The sequence below is a fragment of the Amblyraja radiata genome, chromosome 10 (assembly GCF_010909765.2).
Source record: "Amblyraja radiata isolate CabotCenter1 chromosome 10, sAmbRad1.1.pri, whole genome shotgun sequence".
NCBI classification, from domain to species: Eukaryota; Metazoa; Chordata; class Chondrichthyes; order Rajiformes; family Rajidae; genus Amblyraja; species Amblyraja radiata.
The window spans coordinates 24,749,830-24,768,989 of record NC_045965.1 but is presented as its reverse complement, the minus strand read 5'-3'; the positions used below and the strand labels follow the sequence as shown (position 1 = coordinate 24,768,989).

At 43.5% G+C, this 19,160-nt stretch overlaps 1 protein-coding gene across 1 annotated transcript in view; it reads right to left on the bottom strand.

Moving 5' to 3' along the window:
* Nucleotides 1-7,327, bottom strand: part of LOC116977693 (neurogenic locus notch homolog protein 2-like) — a 168,446-nt gene extending 161,119 nt beyond the window's left edge. Inside the window, exon 1 of the mRNA XM_033028368.1 lies at nt 6,988-7,327. Coding sequence (XP_032884259.1) covers nt 6,988-7,051 — 64 coding nt within the window. The 5' untranslated portion in view covers nt 7,052-7,327. The remainder of the gene's footprint in view (nt 1-6,987) is intronic.
* Nucleotides 7,328-19,160: the final 11,833 nt, after the last annotated feature.

Here is a 19,160-nt window from a genome sequence, read left to right as displayed (position 1 = left end):
AAATCCTACTTTTGTTTGAGCAATGCTCTCAGCCCTGCCTCACCTCCCCCCTGACCCGTGCTGGCATACTCCACACTCCCCAAATTATTCTGAGGATTGCCACCGCCAGAGAACAAAGCCACGGGAGGATATGGCCAAAAAAAACAACTTAAAATGTACATTAGAGCGTTAGTTATCCTGAGAGGGCGTGCTGCACCTCCCTAACCCAAGGGCACTCTGTCTTATGGTAGCATACATTGTCCAGCCAAGATCCATTTACTGACAGCATGCATTTGGAATCCTTCCTGGTCTGAATGGCTCAGCACAATATTAATCACTTCATTTACCTGCTGATTCATTTAAGCATTATATACAAACAATTTTGGTGGTTTGAAGTTGAGCGGTGCGATCATGCAATTTTGAGATAGGTATTAGAGCAAATAACTTTAGCACGGGACTCAACAGCATTCACCATTCCTCACAAATCTTTTTCCTCCTTCACACCTCATTCTTTCCTAGGATCCTGCCTCGTTCCAACTTCCTAAAGGAGTTTATCAGCAAAGCCCAGAGACTAAGCTGTCAGGAATACAAAAAAACAAAAGCTGGTTTCAAAAGTAGATAATATTTTCCAAAGTTCCAGCAGACCAACACTGAACACTTTCCCAACTGGCCAGACTTCCAGCTTACAAAGGACAGATGCTGTCACTATTTCCTTAGTTTTAGCCTGGGACTTTCTGCTCAGGTTTACACAAAAGCACTTAGTGTGGGAAAACGAGAAAGAGACGAGGAATGCAAAGAACCAGAGTGTCTGTTGATCAAAATCCCTCACCAATATGCAAAAAACAGATCATCAAGACTCAAACAAAAACAATGTTAGAAGCAAGGCAGTTTATCCTCAAGTTTCATTTTAAAATGCAACACCCCTTCTTGCCAAAGAAAGCAGACATATCAATGTTTAGCTGAGAGATACAGCTTGGAAACAGGCCCGTCGGCCCACCAGGTCCACGTTGACCATTAATCACCTGTTCATACAAATCTCAGATTTACTTATTATTTATACACTAGAGGGAATTTTACCGAGGCAAATGAACCTACATACCCACACATCTCCAGGATTTGGAAAGAAATTGGAGCACTTGGAGGAAAATTGGAATGCAGAATATGCAAACTCCACACAGATAGCACCTAAAGTCAGGATTGAACCTGGGGCCCTGGTGCTCTAAGATAGCAGCTCTGAGATAGCTATGCCACCATGTCCATGTTCAAGGGCTCACGGGTAAATGGTGACTGCAGCTAATATTGGGAATCTTACTCTTAATTGTAACCTACATTTACGACTGGCATTTTGCTCCTCGAACTCTGTTGCAGGTTACTTACAGATATAGGCACTGTGAGGCAGCTTACAAAGCTGCACCTCACTGCTCCAGCCCACCAGCACTATGTTCATTCTTCCTGTGACTGCACTAGTTTATCCAAGGTGCTCCAGTTTCAACCCGTCGCAAATAACTGATAGGTTGCTGTACATTGACCCGGGTATGCAAGCAAGTGCTGAAATTGGGGTGTGATTTGGGGGGGGGGGGGGGGGGGGGTGATTTAAGAAATAAACTGGGTTAGGTAGGACTGGTGTAAACTGGTGGCAAAGGACATGTTTCCATACCATACTTCCGTGACCTGTAACTTTATATGAAATGGCTTAGACACTTGAGGGAACTTGTACTGCAAGAACAATGTTGCCCCACAAGACAGTTTATGTGTCAGCAAATGTAAACAGTCCTCATCATTATTCATCCAGTGGCAGATTAGGTACCGGCTCAATCAGATGCTGATTAATAGTTCTTTCAGGATATAACTTTGGTATATACTGAGCACTTTGAAGCAGGACTTATGGCAAGTCCTTAGAAAGAACTGGAAACTGGACCAAAACTCTCAGCCACTGAAATTATAACATGCCGCAATGATCTGTGCCTCGTAACTTCCTTGGAGGTAAAATGAATCTTCATGAATCGTCTCACAATTCAAAAGATTTAATATGAACCCTAGGGGCAACTTTGACTCAGAAGGTGTGGGTGCATGGAACCAGGTTGAGGAGGAGGTAGTAGAGGCAGATATAACAGCATTTAAGTGAGACTTGGACAGGTACATGGCTAGGCTACGACATATTTAGAGAGATACGAGCCAAATGCAGCACATGGGACAAGCTTTGACGGGGCATCTTGGTTGGCATGGCGAAATTGGGACAGGACCCGTTTCCATGCTGTATGACAATCTCCACCCTTGGGAAAAAAAATACCATTTACCATATCTATACCTCATAATTTTATACATTTCCATCACGTCACCCCTCAGCCTCCGATGCTCCAGAGAAAACCATCCAGGTTTATCCAACCTCTCCTTACAACTAATACCTTCCAATCCAGGCAGAATCCTGGTAAACCCCCTCTGCTACCCCTCCATATTCTCTGGCAATGCAGGACTAAAGCTGCACATTATTTCAAATGTAGCCTAACTAAGGTTTTCTACATTTGCAACATGACTGTCCCACTTTTACAAGGCATTTGGCTTCCTTGCCTCCCTATCCATTAGGGTGTATTCACTAGGTTTACTGCACCCTCGTAGTTCTTTGTCTTTCAAAACATAACTCACAATATCCCTGTGGATACACCCCACTCGTCACAGCAACTCAGCCATTAAAATTACAGAAGTTGTTTTATTACACCAAGAACATAATTAGATTTATTGTTAACCATCTCCAAAATACTAAGGCACCCCTTACCTGCTGAGTACATCTCTGCTATCTGCCCAACTCCTCAAAGCTGGGCCTGAAATCAAGGGTTTGGTTCGGTCTCGAGTCAAAGATATGATCATGGGTCCGAGGCCAGCGTGTATGTCAGGAATAAGAGCAGATCCATGTCCACATCCAGCACGGGATGCAAGTGTACATTTCTGCTCCCCACCGATCTGTTCCTGTATAACACTGTAGAGCTCGGCTGATAATCCCGACCACCATATCAAAAAGCTATTTGGAAGAGCTGCTGCATGCACTTTGGACTACAAGACTATTTGAATCACTACCCTAGCACCAGCCTGTATCCCGTTTCAATCTTATAAAACAGGCAAATATATAACATGGTGAATCCTCATGTAAAACTGAGGCAGAAATGTATACTGGTTTGAAAGTATACAGAGGAAAAGTGTCTAACATAGTGAAGTGAGGGAGTGGGAATGATTTGTGTCTCAGCACATGACTATAGACAGGGGAATCTGGGTGTCAATAGAAAAAGCTACAGGTGCTAGTTTACAAAATTGATCAGTGCTGGAGTAACTCGGCAGGTCAGGCAGCATCTCTGGAGAACACGTGGCGTTTTGGGTCAGGGCTCTTCTTCAGCATCTGGTTGTGTACAGTTAAAATGCATTTCATACAAGTGACGTACAGAAGGGATTGAAATTGTAAATCTAATATCCTCACAAACCAGTAGCATATAGTAGGGAATGTCAAGAAAACATTCCCCTATCCCATTATTGAAGTAGCTGTGCTATACAATCGTAGCTGTTAGGACAATGTTTTTGGACAAATTTGAAGGAAGAAATTAGTTATTTGGTTTGCAGGTTTCTGATCCACACCTTCTAATCAACAGATCAGAAAGACAATGACCACTCTGGAACTGAATCATCCAGGTTGTGATGTCAAAACAGAAACAAACTGCAGATGAAACAAGAACAATTTCATTCTAAATCCAGACATTCTCTTAGTTTCATAGAAGGTCTATTTCCACAGCCTAAGTAGGTGGATGAGGGGGGTAGGGTGGAGAAAGGAGTACCAATCAACTTGGAATTAAGAGTTAAAGAGAGTGCAGTGTTATTTCCTCAAATGTCTGTGAATTGGTCGTTGCGATAGCCTATGGTGAAATTACCAGATTGGTATTACTTTGGAAAATAAATCTGCAATATTTTTGACAAGGGATAATCAGACACGGGACAGGGGATACAAAAAGCAGAAGCAAATATCTTCTGAAGGCAGGAGGGAGCAGGTTTGGGTTGTCTTGTCAGCAGTCAGCCTTCAGCTAACTTCTGAAGTTAAAGTCTATTATCCCCAAGTGTGGTGCCAGAACCCAATATCTCTCCAACCCATTCCTTAGTTCAATGACAGACTTGGCTATTTCTGCCTTTAGTCCATGCATTTGCAAGTACTGCAGCACGTGCATCTCAACAAGACACCCAAGTTACTTTAAGCCACGATAAGGGGCCGGGTCAAGTAACAGAACATCTGAAACCGGTGAGGGAATCAGCATTTGAGAAATAAAATTCTCAACATTATCCATTTGGCCTCTCCAGCCCATACTCAGTGTCAACTGTCGCTCCTAGTTTGCAGCACCACATGCCTGTAATTGCGATGCAGTAATTGCCTGTGTTGGGCACAGCCTTCAAAGTACAATCAAATTGTAGCCCGAGTACCATGAGCAGCAGACAAAGTATAGCCCAATCACTGTACAAATACTCAGCACAGCAATGAACACAATCTCTTCACACTTGTCTCAGTGCAATTAAAAAATATATAAGGAGGCATTTTAACATTTCCTTTGTATCAAGTAGAAATGACAAATGTTATTATATTTCCTGTAACCCATTGAATATAATTTACCTCACTCAGTATAACAGGGGACAAACATCCCACTACCATTTCCTGCAATGGTGCATTGGGGAAAGCCCCCATCAATTTGGCAGCAGAGTAACAAGTTTTACTATTCTTACCCGTGCCGCTATTGACGGGATGCTTAGTGTGCAAGTTTACATTTTTCATCTTAGTTCTTTATTGTCTATTGACACTTATGAGTTTCTCAGATGCGGGCAAGACCCACTTAACCAATTATCCTTCTCTAGCAAGTGTCACATCACATTCCAGTCTCCAATGGGATCAGACATCCATTGATGTACCATTGCCACCAATTGTCAGCAGGTTGTGTGAAGTAAACCCATGCATACAACATACCGTACAGTATGAATTATAGCTGAACAGTTAATTCAGTCCAGTAACTAGTTTTTGGGCTTTAGGGAGCAGAATTGCAAAGGCCACAGTGGGCGGGCGGGGGGGGGGGGGGGGGGGGGGGGGGGGGTGCGCTGCAGGCAGTAGATAAGACTGTTCGGCCAACATTTTTGTGACTTTGTTGGCGCCACTTGTGTGCTGCTGAGGTGAGGTCTGCTCCATGACTTTACCTGGTTGTACACAAAACAAAGCATTTCACTGTACCCAGGTACATGTGACAGTAAAGTATCATTGAATCTCTGCCCAGTCCACAGAACTGGTTAGAACATCTGCTTACCCACTCCACCTTAAACCAGACTCCAGCTCTCATTCAGTTAACAACTATTCATGATACACAATCCTCAACTCAAGACTGGTTTATTTTGGAGCACAAATAAATCTAGTCCAAAGACAAGCATGTATAACAACAGTGACGAAACTTCAAAGAAAACCATCATGTGAAGTGCCACAAGACACTCCAATGATGTAATAAGGCTACATGGAGACAAGGTTCTTTTTATTTTGCACTGAATGGAGCGTTTACTAGCAAGACCTAGGGAGTTTCCGCAAATGGTTATTTTAGTTTTAAAACACGGTTTAAAAGAGTAACACCGAATAACAACTTCAAACTCAGGGAGCGCTCACGCTTTAACAAAGTGAAATCAGTGTGGCTGCATGCGTGTGTCATGTGTGTATGTGTGTGTGTGTGTGTCGAATCAATAGCGTTGCAGCGCACCAAACCGACGCAGCCCACACCATGAACTTCAAAACTTTTCTTAAAAAACAGATGTTATCCCAACGTACAAGAACAAGATGAAACTTTCTCTGCGAACTCTATTAAACAGTTCGCAGAAACTTTCTCTGCGAACTCTATTAAACAAATTTTCGTCTGTTGCATGTTATTTTTAAGATCACAACTAATGAATGGATTTCTCCCCAGACAAACAGTGACAGAAACTGCTGCCGTGGCTATTCTGAGGAAAAAACCCAGGGTTTAACACACCCGTTGGATGTAAATATGAATCACCAGTCTTTTGACTAAAAAAAGTTTCCACATTGTCACTTCCACCGTGTGATCTTTTCAGTTCCCTTCCTGACATTTACGATACTACTCGTCCAAGTTTTAAAAAAATGTTTTCATTTTTCAAAAGAAAGAAAACCACGAAGAGGGGAGGGGGCGGAGAAACCCCCGCAATCCGGCACAGACCCGATCCAGATGTGAAACCGCTGTGCATACTTTTTAAATTATCCTTCGTCGTACAAATAGTACCGAGACTGCGGGGGGGGGGGAAATCCACGCAGTTTAACAGAAAAACAGCGGGGAAAAGTGCATGGAAGTTTAGAGTTGGTACCAACTCCGCTTCAACAACACTCCTCAAAACTGATTTTTTTTTTTCTCTCGGGTCTGTGGCAGAGTTTTAAAATGGAGAATCAATCCAGCGAGGAAATTTATTTTAGTTGGTTAAAAGTTGTAACTAGTTTTTTTTTTAAGACTGGGGGGGGGGGGGGGGGGGGCGGCGGTGTTGAAAGGGTTGGCTGGAGTGAATGAGAGTCTCTGGGTAAGGGAAAGAGTGGAGGGAATAGTAATGGAAACAGTGGAGGATAGAAAATCGCTGCCCAAAATCCCGGGCATCTGAACAGAAAAAAGTTTTAAAGTTTCTATTTGAAGTGCGTGCACGCTCGCGCATGCTCTTCCGCGGGCTCGATACAGGTTGAGACCCCGATCCGTCTTCCACCACCCCCCCACCACCCTTCTCCATCGTTCACTTGGAGCCCGCGTTCTGGAAGTCTGTCAGAAAGTTTGTCGAGAGGAGGGACGAGAGAGGCAGGGAGCCGGGCACGGGGCTGGCGTGAGGCCGGGCTTCCACCTCCTTCACAGGCACGCTTTACCTGCTCCGCAACCGATTCAGATTTGTTGCCTCTCTCCCCCCCTCCTCCCCAGCTCAACAAACCCACCGTCCCAGCTCCAACTTCTCTCACCCACTGACCTGCACAGACAGCAGCCACCACCAGCACACCCCAAAAGTGCCTCCAAAGCCGGCTGGCTCCCATCTCTCGGCAGCTCCCTCAGAGTTACACTCCTCATAGAAGCCGGCTGGGGTAGAGTGGAGGGAGTTGCGGTGGTGGAGTCCAGGGAGGGCGAGTTTCGGTACTTGAGTCCAGGGAGGGCGAGTTGCGGCAGTGGAGTCCAGGGGAGGGAGAGAGGGCGAGTTGCGGCAGTGGAGTCCAGGGGAGGGCGAGTTGCGGGGCGCCGGCGGCCACGGCCGCTACAATGTTGCCGACATTGGAACTCGGAGTAACTTTCTGGGCGGTCGCGTCACCCGCCCGCATTGCTCCTCCTCCTCCGCCCCTTTCCCCTTCCGCCACCAGGCGCTCCAAACCCGCTGCCAACCCCGACTCGCTACTGTCTGCTCATCGCCTCTTTCAACAAACAAGAACGGTTTAGCTTCCCTCCGCTCTTTCGATCCTTTTCCCCGTCTTTCTTCGGTTTTGAAGTTTTCCGCAAGTTTGTCAATGATTTCAGAATGAGACAACTCTGTTGGACCAAAGCCAGTTCAGCTGCTTGTTCGCCAGCAGAGTACCAAAGTTTGTTCCAACTTAGTGGAGACTTAAAATGGTGCACTGTTAACCATCTTCTGTGAAGGCGGGCGAATATTTTCTATAGAAATATGTAAGTTGAAGTCACTGGTGTCACTGGCAGGTATATACTGCAAGCATACTGAATAGTGGCGGCGTGCTGATGCACCTGACGTTGTGCCATTAAACCTGTTGCTGGAGTGAATGACAAATCGGCACCTTAGCCCTGCGCCTGGCGGTCAGTCCCTCGTTCGCACGCGTCAGCGAGGTGACAGCCGATCTGCACTTCGTTTGCATTTAATCTTTGGTAGCCCTGATGCATCAAAATTCTGCATCGCTCCAATTATCCTCAGTACCTTCACCATTTGGGGCGAGGGAGCAGGATTACACATTCCTGTCGCCCCGTATGTTTAGCAGGTCAGTAGCTCCGACTGTCATGTAAAGAAGGGATTCCATCTCATTGCTTTGCTGAGATCTTACTTCATGTAAGCTGGTCGTACTTCTTACCCACATTGAGTGACTGCCTGGGAAAAATCTAAGTACTGTCCTGGGATATTTTTCTGAGGTGCCGGAAATTATTTCCTGGCAATGTGTTACCAGGACAAGAATAGGCCGAGGTAGAAGCAAATGCAGATGATGGAATCCTGAGCGAAACACAAAGTGCTAGTGGAATTCAGCTGGTCAGGCAACATCTGTGGAGGCTGTGGACGGGAGACGCTTCGGGTCGGGCCACTTCTTCACACTCTAGACTCCATTCTCCTCAAGAATTGGCCGAATGTACGTCACGTCAAGAAATCGTAATGCACTTCCTCAAACAGTCTGTCTGAAATGAAGTTTTTGTCATGCAGACATGGGGGGCAATTTCCGTGTATTAAGATTATAACAGATAAATGTGAAATACTCAGAAGGTCCAGCTGCATCTCTGTGAAGAGAAATAGATTTGATGTTTCACATCATATGCCAGAACCGGGAAGAATAAAATAAGTTACCTTTCCTTTCTTGAATAATATGTTTGGGTCTTTTTGCAGCAGGCACAATTTAACCAGGATTTCATCTTGAAAGTGGCAGTTTTGTAAACACAAGAATCCCTCAATAGTCCACTGGAATAACAACCAGATGTGAAGCGTAGATGTTGGTGGGTGGGTAGAGTAGGAAGGACTCTGCATCTCAGGTGTCAATAACATCCAATTCAGCGGTTTTGAAGTGTCAGTACCCAGACGTTAACTGGTATGTTACCACAGCAAACAGGTCTAAAGAGGAAACAGCGATGACTGACAGTGAAGACAGGGTTAAGTTTGACCATCTACAACAGCGTATAAGGGTAAATGAGGACAATGGGACCATTTTTATTTCTGATCAGTCTGAAGGAGTGTCCCGACCCAAAATGTTGTCTGTCCATTCCCCCCACAGATACTGCCTGACAAGATGAGTTCCCCCAGCATTTTTTTTTGCGCCCAAGATTCCAGCATCTCTTATGTCAATTATTTCTATTGACATTGATGCTGGGTGAGGTAAAGTACCCTGCTGGTTTGCTATCATCTACTTTACATTTTGCAAGTCCATGTGTCAGAAACCAAGGTAAGAAATGACACTGCAACGTGCACATTTGTAAACTGATCAATATCACTGCAAATTCAGTCATCTCCAGCCTCTCAGTTTTCACTTTCTTTCTTCTAAATGTAGGGGAATGCAAGCATTAAATTAGTGGATTTTTAATGGATTTTATTTATTGAACTTTTAAAAATTTGTTTATTATATTGCCTATCGAGCAATGTGTTTACAAACTTATAGTGCTGCTGCTGCAAGTAAGAATGTCATTGTTTCTTTCCGGGACATATGACAATAAAACACTCTTGAATGACTTCACGGGATCTTCAAATAGTTTGCATGATTGCAAGCATTAGCTTGTGGCTTTTCTGTCAGGTCAACACACAGCCTTGGACTTAGACCAACCTCACCAACATCTGTATCAGCATTGTCATTGTAACCACTTGCTGACACAGACTCCAGTAAAAACAGTTCAAAATATATCAGCTTGCCAAGATCTACCTTGCTTTGCCTCTTTTACCACATGCGCACACGACAGATGAACTCTTAGCTTCCTGTAGAATGGAGGAAGCAGTGCGTGTTGAGGTTTGAAACCTAATTGGTGTGGTGGTTATGTTACTAGATGACTAAGGGGAGAGAAAGAACGAGATCTTAACAATCTAATAATCGTGAATTCATATCCCACCGTGTTAGTTTCAGAAGACTTCAAATGGCTTGCTGATGTCCTTAACAGAAATTAACATGCCACCATTCCCTAGTCGGGCCTACATGTGTCTCTGATGTCACTCTACAGTGGCTAACTCTTCAGTGATATCTGAAAAGGTCCTACAGATCCCTCAAGTCCAAATGAAGGATGGCAACACATTTATCAGGAAAACTAGGAATGGGTGACAATGTCAGCATTGTGGTTGATTGATTGAAAGATACAACATCAAAACAAGCCCACCTAGTCTACACCAACCATCAATCACCTGTTCACACTGGTTCTGTACTATCCCACTTGCATCCACTCCCTACACATTCGGGGCAATTTACAGTGGCCAGTTAATCTACAAACCCACACATATTTGGGATATGTGAGGAAACCAGAGGAAATTTGGAAGAAACCCACACTAGAAAAGTCGAACTCAATAGAGCTCATCAATATTCCACTTAGATTGCTCATCCTGTGCAGCAATAATTCAAAGCTGTGAACAAAGTAACCTTCAATGTAGTTTCACATTCATCCACTAAGGGGTGCATCATGTCTTTTTCCAAAATCCACTTTACTTCTATCTTTCTGGCACAAAACCTCAGATTGCCAAGCCAGAGAGCAAAGCTCCCAACATTTCCCATTCAAAGGGGCCAGCAGTATGCGGAAATGCAGGCCTCTTTAGCAAAAATGGCGCTGGGTTCATTCTTAATCTGTACTGAGTTAGCTGAACTAACAGAGTGTGATAATTGACCTCAAGAGCTGAAGGTAATCGGTGAAAACTGTGCACTCTTTGTCGCTAACGAGGACTTTTTCTACAATGTGCATAGGAACACATTTTTAAAAGCTCATTCATGTAAAGTAGGACTTTTCTGGCATGGTCATCCAATCTCAAATTGCCTTTGAGAAGATAGTGGTAAGTGTCAAAAAAATCAAGAGTGTTTAATTATCATATGTACCTACAACGAAACAATGAAATTCTTACTTGCAACAGCATAACAATAATAATAATAATAATAATAATAATATATTTTATTGTCATTGCACGTCAGTGCAACGAGATTTAGTATGCAGCTTCCAACCGATGTAAAAGAAGAGTAAAATAAATAAATAAGCTGTGTGACGTGGCCATCCGAGGGAGACAGTCCAGGGGGGTGGGGGCACTCAGCAGGGCCGGTTCAGAGCCGCTATAGCTCTGGGAATAAAGCTGTTTCTGAGTCTGGAGGTTCGGGCGTAGAAGGCCTTGTAATGTCTGCCGGAGGGAAGTAGTTCAAACAGTCCGTTACAAGGGTGTGAAGAGTCTTTATGGATGCTGACGGCCTTCCTGAGGCACCGTGTGTGGTAGATGCCCTCCAAGGCTGGTAGCTGTGTCCCAATGATCCTCTGCGCTCTGTGGACGACGCGCTGAAGAGCTCTCCTCTCCGCCTCCGTGCAGCTGAGATACCACACAGAGATGCCATACGTTAATATGCTCTCTGTGGTGCAGCAGTTTGTAAATGCAATACATTTAGAATTATACAATAAATTAATAACCACAATACAAATTGCGAAAAAATCCAAAGTTCTTAGTGCGACTAAGACAGTCCATAGAAGTTCATAGTTGAAGTTAGTGTTGTGAAGTGTTCAAGAACCTGATGGTTGTTGGGAAGAAGCTGTTCTTCACCTGGTGGTCACAACTTATAGATGCCTATACCTTCTTCCCAATGGGAGGAATGAAAAGAGAGCATGGCCAGGGTTGTGTACATCTTTGATGATATTGGCTGCCTTTTTGAGGCAAGGACGCCAGCATAATCAAGGACCAATCTCACCCCAGCCACTCCTCATCTCCCCTATCCCATCACGCAAGAGGTACAGAAGTTTGAAAATGCATACCTCTTGATTCTGGGATAGCTTCTTCCCAGCTGTTATCAGGCAACTGAGTAGTCCATGCATCAGCCAGAGAGCAATACTGAACTCCCATCTACCTCACTGGAGACCTTTGAACTAGCTTTAATCTGATTTAGTCTTTTAGCCTTTGTCTTGTAGTCTTTATCCTTTATCTGTGCACTGTGGACGGCTTGATTGTATTCAAGTACAATCTTTTCTTTGAATGGATATTACAAAAACTAAAGCTTTTCACTGTACCTTGATACATGTGACAATAATAAACTAAACTAAACCTCATGCAGATCCCTTCGATAGTGGGGAGGTCAATACCTCTCTTGAACTACTTTTATGGCGCTGGTAAATATAAAGCTCCAGGATTGTGATGATGATACATTTCAAAATCACAATGATGTGTAACATGGAGATATCATTATCCTTCTAAGTGTGAGAGGTAACAAATTGGAGAGAAACTTTGATGAGGCGCTACATTGCTTCGGGTAGATTGTAAATATAAAATGTCTGTGCAGTTGGGGGAGATTGGATAAGGTGGTAAATGGGTGCTGATTAAATGATTGGTTAATTCCCCATCAAATGATTGGTTGCGATGGTGGATTGGAGCAAAATGATTGTTTAAGGTGGGTGCCAATCAAGGGAAATGTTTTGTTCTGGATAATTGCATGATCTTGATCCAAAATGGCAAGTTACACCTTTTGGCACCACAGATGCTGCTTGACTGGCTGAATTCTTCCAGCAATCCGTTATATTTTCCATATTCCAGCACATGCGGCCTTTTGTTTTAACATACAGACATGGAATATAAGAAATAAAAGCAAGGATAGCCCATTTACTCTCACCGGCGGCTTTCACCAGTCAATGGCTAATATTTTACCACTGTGCCACTTCTCTGCACTAACTCCACATTCTTTGATTCTATTAAAATCCTCACATCTATCCGTCACTGTTTTAAAATATGCACACTGACTGAGCCCTCATAATCCTCTTGGCAAAGAAGGGCAAAGATTCATCACCCTTTGGTGGAGACGTTTCAACTCATCTCAGTCCCAATTCTATTTTATGTTTCAATGCAACCACTACTCATTTTTGTCAATAAAATAACATGTAATATTAAGCAATCTTTTCTCATAGGAAAATCCCCTCAACCTCAGGAATCAATCTAGTGAACATTTGTAGCATTCCCCATTGGAACTAAGTATATCCTTCCTTGGGATGGGTGAACAGATCTGTACATTGTGTTCCTGATTTGGTCTCTCCAGGGCTGTATATAATTACATTGAATATAGTAAAGTACAGGAACTGGCCTTGCGCCCTTCAATATCTGTGCTGACCATGATGACAATTTACAGTAAACTGCACTTATTGTACTTTAGAGTAAAAAATCTTTACTCCAGGCTTCACTTCATCTTGTAATAAAGTCCAACATATTATTTGCCTTCTAAATCTCTTGCCAAAATTATCTGTTAATTTTGTATAAAAGATTTGTGTAAGTAAAAGATCACCAGACCCTCTAAACATCAATGCGTTTAGGTTCATTGTAGGTGGCCTAACCCACAATCTGGTGTATACTAATTTTGCTAACCTCTTATGTGACACTTTATTAAAGAACTTCTGAAAATCCAAATGCAGCACACTCACACATTCCCTTTTATCTATGCCACTGGTTGTAACCACAGAAAAATGAACAGATTTTTCCATTCAGATTTCCCATTCATAAATCTGCATTGACTGTGTCCAATTTTATATGTCAAATTTTATCTTCATTCTCTCGGTTCTCTGTAATCACTTACTTAGTAATAGATTCTACCTATTTGGCCACTATTGTTGTCAGATGAACTGGTCATTAGTTCCCAGTTTATTCCTCTCTTGCCTTTTGTAATTAACACAGTTCGATCTGCTACCATGCTACATTTCATGTAAAGGCTTGGAAAAGCTGTGCACTCCCTGAGGTATGCAAGTGTAAAGTAAGCCAAGTGCCGAATAAAGATAACGAGGCAAAGTGTCCTAGTCTAAATATGACACAACTGTGTGGCCTGATATGTCACGCCAGATAGGAAGTTAAATTTGACAGCGACAGTGGAGAAAGTTCAAGCCCGCTGGTTATTTCATGAAAACACTCGAAGATTTAACCTGCTTTGTCATTAGTGGGGAGAGGTCTGTAGCTGTTCCGATCAACACTCCCGCCACAATCACAAATGTGTGGATGGTTTATTTTAGTTTAATCTAGTTTAGAGATACAGTGCAGAAACACGCCCGAAGGCTCACCGATTCCGCGTCGACCAGTGATCCCCGTACATTAGCACTATCCTACAGACTCCTAGGGACAATGTACAATTTTTACCAAGCTAAACTAACCAACAAACTCGCATGTCTTTGGAGTGTGGGAGGAAAATGGAGCTCCTGGGAAAAACCCACATGGTCACAGGGAGAATGTGCAAACTTCATACAGATAGCACCCATAGTCAAGATCGAACCTGGGTCTCTGGCGCTGTAAGGCAGAAAATCTACCACTGCGCCATCGTGCTGCCCCAAGTAGATCTATCATGGCACATGAAATCCAAATGAAGAACGCACATTCCTGTTTCAGTTGTCACAGCATCTGCAGAGAAATTGAATTCTCGAGGGATTTGAGGAACACGTTTTCCACACAGAGGGTAGGGGGTATATATATAATGAGCTGCCAGAGAAGGCAGTGCAACGAGTACAATGACTGCTTAAAATACATTTGGACAGGTGCATAATAAAAAAGGTTTGGTGGGATATGGGCCAAACACTGGCAACTGGGTTTAGTGTAGATAGGTATGAATTAGTTGGGCTGAAGGGCCTGATTCTGTGCTGTCTAACTCTATTAATCACCATGAATCTCAATTATGTTTAAGGTCAAGAATTGGAAAAATGAGAAAACAAGCATGCTTTCAATTTAAATAAGGGGTTTGAGTGGAGAGTACACAGAGATAATCTGTGATGAGTGAACCAAGGTTTTGCAAGAACAAGAAGGGCATGGATAAAATTAATGCTCACAGTCTTTTTTCCAGGGTAGAGGATTCAAATACCTAAGAGCATGGGCTTAAGGTGAGAGATTTAAAAAGGACCTTAAGGGGAAGCTTTTCACTCAGAGTGTAGTCTATATGAACTGCCAGGGGAAGCTGTAGAAGCAGATACAATTATGAATTTGAAAAGACATTTGGACAGATTTATGGATAGGAAGGGTTTAGAGGAATACGGGCCTAATGCAAGCAAAATGGGACTCGCCCAATAAGCCAACTTGGTTGGCATGGACAACTTGTAATGATGGGCCTGTTTCCGTACACGACTCCGAGACAAGACATTTCGTCTCCTAGAGGACAGTGTGTCTTGGAAATGTGTAGGCAGGAACCGCAGATACTGATTTAAACCGAAGACAGACACAAAAAGCTGGAGTAACTCAGCGGGTCAGGCAGCACCTCTGGAGAAAGGAACAGGTGACGTTTCGGGTCGAGACCCTATTTCACAATTCCCAACTTTAGAGGGCTATGGAGCATCAATCCATATATATGGATTTTTAGATAATAAAGGAATCAAGGGGCAAAAGGGTTAATGCAGGACATTGGCACTCAGCCATGGCAAGTGGCCCACAGCACCTGTTTTTCTTATGTTTGCAAATATTTCCAAAATTGTTGCTAAGTTAAGAAGTTCTATGCAATTGTAACACTGCATCTCAGCTCTTCAATCAATAAAAATCTTTTAAAGTACCTTTACAAGTTACTTAAATCCTCTGACAAAGACGGAGATGGAAGGAAGAACGTGGTACTGGTATAAATACACATATGGGTTTAATTTCCTCCATGTGGTATTTTAATGCAGCAGTGTAAGGCTTTGCTAACGATGTTTTAACACAAATTATTTTAAGGCTCAGCTCCCAATTAGGTTAGATTTACTGTATATTGCCGCGCTGTTGTGCTTGAAATTGCCTAACAGTTTTTATTAGGTCAGCTCCTGTAAGTTGTTCCTCATATCCAACCTTTAGTTTAGTTTAGTTTAGTTTAGAGATACAGCGTGGAAACAGGCCCTTCGGCACACCGAGTCCAGGCCGACCAGTGATCACCCCGTACACTACTAGCACAATCCTAACACTAGGAACGGTTTACAATTTTCACTGAAGCCAACGTCTTGGGAATGTGGGAGGAAATCGGAGCACCCTTAGAAAACCCATGCAGTCACAGGGAGAACGTACTAACTCCATACAGACAGCATCCATAGTCAGGATTGAACTCAGGTCTCTGGCGCTGCAACTCTAGCGCTGCGCCACCGTGCCGCCCTTTGGAATCTCTGAAGTCTCTAACCCTGAACGTGCAATAGAAATAAAAGAAAAGCTCAGCTCATGTGATCTGTCAGTGAACTAAATGTTGGGCCACATGTCTTGGCTACGCCATCTTTCTCTTTATCTGCAACACTCAATCAATAGTTTATTTCTAAGTTTTCCTTTGCTGCTACTTCAATAATCATATCGAACTTGACACTTTCATTGACCTTCTCTTGAGGACAGAAACAATCAGGACTTTAGAGGCTGGGGAAGGTGGGTGTAAGTTGAACAACTCCTTTTGAAGTGTCTATATTTTCTGATATTCCATTTCCTTTAAATATCTGCAGAGATCTGCGACAGAGGCAGCTTTATCCCAAATCCCCTTTTTCCTGTGGTGGAATTCCAGAGATCCATGTCTGGAAAGCAAACACGCAGAACAATCATTTGGGTGTTTGAGGATTGAAATATCCGTTGAGACATCTGTTCTCAATACCCACCTAGCTGAATGGAGCGCCGATTATAAAGGGAGCACAGTCTCAATGCCCACAACGCTGCAATGACATGCGCGACAACAGACGCCACAGTCTGCAGTCAAAGTCTGATGAAAGGGAGTTGCTGTCAGTCGGGATAAGACCGAATGTCATTGAAAGCAAGATTGGAGGGAGACAGTGAATCGCTGAACACCCTCCACACTAAAAGCTTGCAAACTCTTTGTATCAGTTGCTTACCAGAGTTACTTCTGAAAAAAACATTAAATTTAACTCTTTATGAAATTCCTCCCATAAAGCCAAAACACAATGCACACTGGAACTAAAGAAAACAGAAGGGCGGCAGAATGCCACAGCTAGTGGAGCTGCTGCCTCACAGCTGCAGTGACCTGGGTCTAATCCTGAGGTGTTGCACGTTCACCCTGTGACTGTTGGTTTCTCTGGGTGCTCCAGCTTCCCCCAACATCCAGAAAATATGTGGGTTGGAAGGTCAATTGGCCACTGTAAATTGTGTAGGTGAGAGACAGAATCTGCGAGCAGTTGATTGGAACGTGTGAAGAATAAAAGAGGTTTGAGTGGCATTAATGAAAATGCTTGCTTATTGATTGTCAGGGACTCAATGGCTTATTTCTGTGGTTGTATCTCTGAAAACTCTAGGAAACTAAAGCAATGTTTCCAAACTGCAAGGTACACAAAAATGCTGGAGAAACTAAGCGAGTGCTGCAGCATCTATGGAGCGAAGGAAATAGGCAACGTTTCGGGACGAAACCCTTCTTCAGACTGCAAAGTGCAAAACTGCAAGCCGTCTTTCCCTTTCAATTCACCCCTGCTAAGGAAAGTTGGCATGTCTCCAGTTACTCTCACCAATTTGTGCAGATGCACCACAGAAAACATCCTACCTGATGCATCGCAGCTTAGTATGGCAACTGGTCTGCCCACGACTGCAAGAAATTGCAGAGTTGTGAATGTAGCCCAGTCCATCACACAAGCAGTTCCATCCACACTTCATGCTGCCTCGGAAATGTAGACAACATCATCCAAGGACACTGACACCCCGGTCATTCCCCCTTCCCTGTTCTCCCGTTGGGCAGAAGTTACAAAAGCTTGAGAGCATATATCAACAGATTCAAGAATAGCTGCTTCCCCTCTGCTATCAGACACTTGAACGGTCCTCTTGTTTGCTAGGGTCAAATTCCTCATTTTCGAATTGACCTTGTTGCAGTCCTTGCACTTTTTTTTTCATCTGCACTTTCTCTGTGGCTGTAACACTATATTCTGCACCTGCTTATTTTCTCTTTTCCACTATCCCGTGTATCCATCCGTATGATCTGATTTGCCTGGATAGCAAGCAAAACAAAGTTTTTCATCGTATTTTGGCAGGCGTGACAATAATTAACCAATGTGAATGAATTCTTTTCTGGACTTAAGTTCCAATTCCCTCATACCTTATTGTAGACATTGCAATTGCAAGTATGCTGCGAGCCAACCTTCTCTAGTTAAAACAGTATGAAATAAATTGCTGCATCATTGCTTTAAAACCAATAAAACTGAAACAAAACATGTCAAAGCTGAATGGCTCACTGCAGTGCCATCTGCTCCAAAAAAATATCTTTGTCCAATATTGTGAGAGTTTGCTGCCTTGGATTGTGGTGGGATTGAGCTGTTGGACAGATAATATATTTCCTATTGTGCTTCCCAACTCATTCCCTTCAACCACTGGTCAGCAATAATGGAATGAGCAGTGATGCAGTCCTGAGTGTAGGCTGGGTGACACCTCGCCCAGACTAGCCTAGTTGGGCCAGCTGGCCTAGTTACCTCGACCTCTGGATATCTCTGAGCACCGTCTCTACTGAAAGGACTGGAGAAACACTGGGGCTGACCAGTTGTGGGTGGAACCTGTTGAAAGATTGGAGGAGGCTTCCAAAAGTAGATGTCATGATGTCATGAATTTGGAGAGGATGTACCTAAAAGAGAAAGCATCTTAGTAAGCGCCTTTCATAGTTTTGGAAATAGGCGGCTTTGTGCTCCATCCCTGATGGCTGATTGCAAATTTGATGTTTGACACGTTTGCAGCCATCTTCATCTACAAGGTGATTCATTGCGTCCTTCTCTTGAGCTTCCCTCCAATCTACTGCTGGAGACGACTGTGAACCACAAAGTCATCATTATATTTGGAAGGCCGCTGGATGAAAAGATAATGTTATTTTCAAGGGGAACCTTTGCCCAGCACGGAAACGTTGAACCATACAGCCTGAATATTTTTATCCTACGGGCAGCATCGTACGGCCAATCATCGCCAGCTCTTTCATTGATGATCTCCCTTATTCACAAGGTCAGAGCTGGTGATATTCACTGTCGACTGCACAATGCTCTGTTACATCCACACACCTCCAACATTAAAGCAGCTTGACCTGAGCCAGACCTATGACTGGGCCGAAGATGGTCACAGAACATTCCTACTTGACTGGGACCAGACAAAGCCCATTCCCAATAGGAAAGAGTCCAACCACTGCCATTTACTGCCTTTGTTGTCAACAATCAACCATCCACTTCCGGGTGTTTACCATTGAGGAAAAATAAGTATGGATCTGGATTCACTACAATTCGTCTACTGCCACTATGGATCAACAGCTGATCCAATCTCACTGGCTCCCCACTCTGCACTTGACAACTTGGACGATAAGAACTCATACT